At 41.6% G+C, this 6,111-nt stretch overlaps 1 protein-coding gene across 1 annotated transcript; it reads left to right on the top strand.

The window, feature by feature from the left end:
- On the top strand, positions 2,028-4,028 carry LOC107627728. Its single transcript, XM_016330550.1, has 2 exons — positions 2,028-3,222; positions 3,604-4,028. Exons 1-2 carry the CDS (start codon positions 2,028-2,030, stop codon positions 4,026-4,028), a joined length of 1,620 nt encoding a protein of 539 aa, XP_016186036.1.

Here is a 6,111-nt window from a genome sequence, read left to right as displayed (position 1 = left end):
TCTATGTGGACGATATGGTCGCCAAGACCACACCAAAAAGATCCCACTATGAAGACCTCAAGGAAATATTCAGTCAGATCCGAGCATACAACATGAGACTCAATCCAGAAAAATGTGCCTTTGGGGTACAAGGAGGCAAGTTCCTCGAGTTTATGCTGACTTCACGGGGAATCGAAGCAAACCCCAAAAAATGTGACGCAATACTTAACATGGCGAGTCCGAAAACAATAAAGGAGGTACATCAACTGGCAGGAAGAGTAGCTGCCCTGTCACGATTTTTGCCAGCAGTGTTGAGCCGATCATACCACTTTTTCCAGACGATATCAAAGAATAAAAGATTCGAGTGGACAAAGGAATGCGAGACGGCATTCGCCGAACTCAAAATCATCCTATCATCGCCACCAGTGTTGCAAAGCCCAGAAGTCGGTAAACCTCTATACTTATATTTATCTGTTTCCAATTATTCCATAAGCTCGGTGATGCGTGGCAGAAGTTAGACCAATTAAGAGATTATAATATAATAGAACAGCGTTGCGAGTATAGCTCTTAACCAGCAAAAATCCGCCTCGCCAATTTAGAAAGGTTGTCACAAAAAAGTTTAGAATAAAAATACTGGGAGTATGAGTCCCAGGTCGTCTCCCAACGAGTTGCTAGAAAGGGTGCTAAGTTATTAATCAGGAGTTTTCCGAGAATTTTGAGAGTTGAATGACAGAAAATAAATAATTGTAAATTAAAAGAGAAATATATATATTCTAATTAAAAAGCCTTGATTGGGGGAATGATTAATTGGAAGTTCTATCCTTGTTGGAATTTTCTCAAGTGTAGTATAAAAAGGTTGTTATTTTCACTTAGTTAACCCTTACTAAATAAAGAAAAGTCAAGTGATTGAGCTAACTCTTATTCGCAAATCCTAGTCCTCTCCCTTGGGAAGGTCTAGCGTTAGTAAATACAGAATTAGCCAACAACTTCCAATTTAACTAACCACTTGAGCATTCCAACTCAAGTGTCTCCTCTTAATCAACCCCCATGTCAAGTAGGGAATCTACTCTATTGACATGGATACCATCTTTGTTATTGGGAGTTGGGAATAGAAAAGAGACATGATAATTTAAATAAAATAGATATTCAAATTAATTAAAAGTAAAAGTAATCATTTGCATTAACAATCCATGAAAATAATCCAATTACCACTCTAAACAAGAATTAAGAGTATGGAATAAATAAATAAAAGAGTGAGAAAACAAACTAGAATAGTATCTTCAACAGAGGTGATGACTCTTCAATATCCAAAAGCAAAAGCATAAAACTAATAAACTATGAATGTAAAGAAAAACTAGAGGAGGAGTAATTCTCTCTCTAGATTCAGATCTAAAAACCTAAAACTATCCTAATGAGAATATGTGAATGTCTTTTGAGTCTCTGCATGTTCCCTGGCTTTATTCTGTGTTTCTGGGCCGAAAACTAGGTCAAAATTTGGCCCGAAATCGCCCCCAGCATTTTCTGTTAATTCTGCAGATCGCGCAGATCACACGTACGCGTCAGTCACGCGTGCGCGTCATTTGGCGAATTTCCTTGTCACGCGTACGCGTCGTCCACGTGTGCACGTCTCTTGTGCAGACTCCAATCCACGCGTACGCGTCAGGCACGCGCACGCGTCGCTGTAAATTTCTCCATTCCGCGCGCTCGCATGAGCCATGCGTGCGCGTCGGTGCTCGCTGGTCATCTCCTTAGTTTCTTGTGTTCCTTATATTTTTGCAAGCTTCCTCTCCATTTTCTAAGCCATTCCTTCCCTATAAAGTCTGAAACACTTAACACACGGATCACGGCATCGAATGGTATAAAGCAGAATTAAAGTATACTAATTAAAGATCTCTAGGAAGCAAGTTTTCAATCATAAAACAATACTAGGAAGGGATTATAAAATCATGCAAATAACACAAGATAAACCATAAAATAGTGGTTTATCACTCGGTTCCGTCACTGAGACAGGAAAAACAAAAAAGCCAGTATACTTCGTCAGCAGAGTCATGCAACCAACAGAACGAAGATACCCACAAATTGAACAGCTGGCCTTAACACTGGTGACAACAGCGAGAAGACTCAGACACTACTTCCAGAGCCACACAATAATTGTAAGGACGAACCAACTGTTAAGGCAAATATTGACAAAACCAGAACTGGCAGGACGATTGACCAAATGGTATGTCGAACTTTCTGAGTTCGATATCCAATTTCAATCAAGGTCGGCTTTGAAGTCACAAATCCTAGCAGACTTCGTTTTCGAGCTCACACCTGATGACTACCACTACAACCAGACCTGGGAATTACACATAGATGGAGCATCAAACCGAGAAAGAAGCGGAGCCGGGATAGTACTAAAGGAGGGAGACACAGTAATGGCCGAGCAATCCCTACAATTTCATTTCTCGGCAAGCAACAATCAGGCCGAATATGAGGCGCTCATAGCAGGACTTAAGCTCGCCCTCAACCTCCAAGTACAGAGCCTAACAGTACATTGTGATTCCCTATTGGTGGTTCAACAAATCAAAGGAGAATTCCAAGTAAAAGATCTTTTGTTAGAACGGTATTGGCTCATAGCAAAGGATCTCATTTCAAAATTTGATAAATTCATCATATTACATATGCATAGAGAAAAGAACATCAGAGCAGACATATTATCTAAACTTGCCACTACTAGGGCAAGTACACAAACATCGACATTATCACAACTTACACTAGAGAAACCTAGCATCAAATTATTATCCATAACGAACATTAACCATCTCCACGACTGGAGAACACCTTTTCTCGAATACATTAATGCAAGGGTCATACCCAGAAATGAGCCTAACCCTCAACACTTCAGACGAAAAGCAAGTCTCTATACAAACATAGCAGGAGAATTGTACAGGCGTGGCTTTTCACACCCATTATTGAAATGCCTCGACAAAAATGAAGCGAATGAAGTAATGAACGAGGTCCACGAAGGCGTATGTGGAAACCACATAGGAGGACAAGCTCTGGCAGCAAAGATTATCCGAACAAGATATTGCTGGCCGACCATGAAGGGGGACTGCATAACAAAGGTCAAAAACTGCAACAATTGCCAAAAGCATGCCGCCATATCCATGAAGCCCGCCAAGGTAATGCACAGCATGGAGGTAAGCTGGCCCTTCCATAGATGGGGGCTCGATATCCTCGTCCCATTCCCAACAGCACCGGGTCAGGTAAAATTTCTCCTAGTCTCCATAGATTATTTTTCGAAATGGATAGAAGCACAACCGCTAGCAAGAATAACTGCCGAAAAGGTACGATCTTTTATATGGAAAAACATCATATGCCGATTCGGAATACCAAAAGAAATAATATCAGATAATGGTAGACAATTTACAGATAACAAACTAGCATCATTTTTGAAAAATTTTAACATACAGCATCATTTTAGCTCGGTCGAACACCCACAAACCAATGGGCAGGCCGAAGCTGCTAACCGAGTTATATTGCAGGCGATGAGAAAAAAGCTCAATGATGCGAAAGGAGAATGGGCATAATTGATTCCAGAAATACTGTGGAGCTATAACACAACAATACAATCTACCACAGGCGAGACACCGTTCAAGCTGGTCTACGGATTAGAAGCACTAATTCCGATCGAAGTCGGCGTCCCTACATTTAGAACCGAGCTATACGATCAACAACACAATATCAACATAAGGAACGCCGAGCTTAATCTCGCCGAGGAAGACATGGACATAGCCGCCATCAAACAAAGAGCAATGAAACAACTAATTGAGAGAAGGCACAACAAAAAAGTGGTGCCAAGAACATTCAACGAGGGCGACCTAGTCCTCAGAAGAACAGAGGAAGCAAGGCGACCTCCATCACATGGTAAACTCGCCGCGAATTGGGAAGGACCATTCCGGATTTCAAAAGTGCTCGGAATGGGAGCTTACCAACTACAAACACTGCAAGGCGAGCCTATATCAGGAAACTGGAATGTATCTTCATTAAAGCTGTATAGATCATAACTTGTGCGAAATACGCGGATGAAGGTACTCTTTTTCCCCCTTAGAGATTTTTTCCCAATTAACGGGTTTTACCTAAGGAGAGTTTTAATGAGGTCGGACGCCCTACTTGCCAAATTATCAAATACAAACAATAAATTACGAAACGCCGATCTATTTCTACTTTACCTATGATACTTGCAAAAACGAAGAACATTAAACCAAACAAGTCAAACTTGTACATATCATCAAAATATTTAAAGTCAAACTGACCACAAATCGGTCAGCACAAACCAAATACTACCACAGTTCACCAAAATAACAACCAAACACATACAAACAAACATAAAAAAACACATAAATCAAAGGGGCGGGACGTTCTCATCATGATCTTCCACCGCCCCTTCCACAACAAGTTTTCCATCAATGACTATTTTGGTCACATCCAACCAAGCACAATCAAATTCAGGAGCTATGACAGCGACTTAACTAACAGCCCGATCAAACCCAGAGGATAACATCTCCATCCCTACCTCCTCCAATTCATGAACTTTGGAAGTCAGCTATCCCTTAGCCAGATCACTATCTTTTATATCTGCTTGAAGAAGTCGAATCTGATCCCTGAGACGAGCAACCTCGTCCTCAGACGACTTCATCTTCGCTGTAACATATATCCACGATCACATCGTCTTTCTCCTTCAATGACTTCTCCACTTCAGCATCCTTGTCCTTCAGCGCCCTCTCCAACTCAGCAACCCGTCCCATGGCAACCTACTGCTCAGCCCCGACCAGCTCAGTTGTACGACCGACGCACATCAGCCGTGATGCAACGATCTACAACAGCAATACAAGAGAAAACATGAATAAACAGCAAGAAAGAAAAAATTCCAACAAGCGTATACACAAACCAACCTGGACAAATTTTCCCAAACTCTCCATGCCAACACGAAGGGTCATGAGCATATCACCTGGATACTGAGAAACCCTATCTGAAAGCTCGACAATAGGGAATTGATCGCTCTACAAAGAGTGAGGACTTGTACCGGGGATGAAGCCGTGAAGCCTTTTCTGTCGATCAAACACAGACCTACTACTACCAGCAACATCCCTGTCCCTTTCAGAAATAACCTCCAGAGATTCCTCGGTGTCATCTCTCTTCTTTTTATACGAAGATGCGGGCTGAGCAGTGGATTGAGCAGCCTCTCCACCACCCTCCTTTGGTGTCCCTGAGCCACCTGCATCCCTTTCTTTTTTCCTTTTTAAGAAGGATTGAAACCGAGAAGGGTCAAGAAGAGAAACTCGCCCACCTACACAGAGCAAAAAGTCAGATAAAGTAAACAAATAAACCGCAAAAACAAACAAGCATTACCTATATAGGTTTTCAAACCCTCACTATCGCCAGAATCATGAAAACGAAGAACTTCAGGAATAGATAAACACTCCCCATAAGCAAAGCTCTCAACCAAAAAATCTAACAGGCAATCCTCTTCCTCAGTTCGCTCAGTAGCCTCAAGAACTTGTATCGGCTCAGAACACCAATATAGAGAAAACCTCTCTATAAGCTCGTCATCTAAATAAAATGGGTACTCGGACTCCACTGACCGAACTTTAACAAACATCGACTTAAAGTTTTTAAAGGAAGACTTATACAATAGAAAAAGGGAACGCCCAGAAGAACTGCTAAGACAAACCCACAAACCTTTCTGAACCCCTTTCGACTGAAACAAAGAAAAGAACACCGACAGAGAGCAAGGAAAAGATAAGAACTCCATTAAACATTGAAAAGCACGAAGAAACGCCCAAGAATTTGGGTGCAATTGAGTAGGCGCGCAATTTAGTTGAGTCAAAACATCACACTCAAAGTTAGAAAAAGAAAATCTCACACCCAGTTCAATCAAACAAGGGGTATACATATCGAAGTATTGCCAGTCTCCCCTCCTCTCACAAACCCGATCATGACCTATGCAAGGGAGAAGCTCAACGGCAGCACCCGAACCATCCTTCACAAACTTCAAACCCTTAAGCTCAAACATGGACTCAACATTCGTAAACGAAGAGGAACAAGTCCTCACATCGTCATGCACCCAATAGTACGGATAATCTTTTT

The sequence above is a fragment of the Arachis ipaensis genome, chromosome B02 (genome assembly GCF_000816755.2).
Source record: "Arachis ipaensis cultivar K30076 chromosome B02, Araip1.1, whole genome shotgun sequence".
NCBI classification, from domain to species: Eukaryota; Viridiplantae; Streptophyta; class Magnoliopsida; order Fabales; family Fabaceae; genus Arachis; species Arachis ipaensis.
The sequence above is the reverse complement of the archived record's forward strand: the minus strand, read 5'-3'. Positions and strand labels throughout refer to the sequence as shown.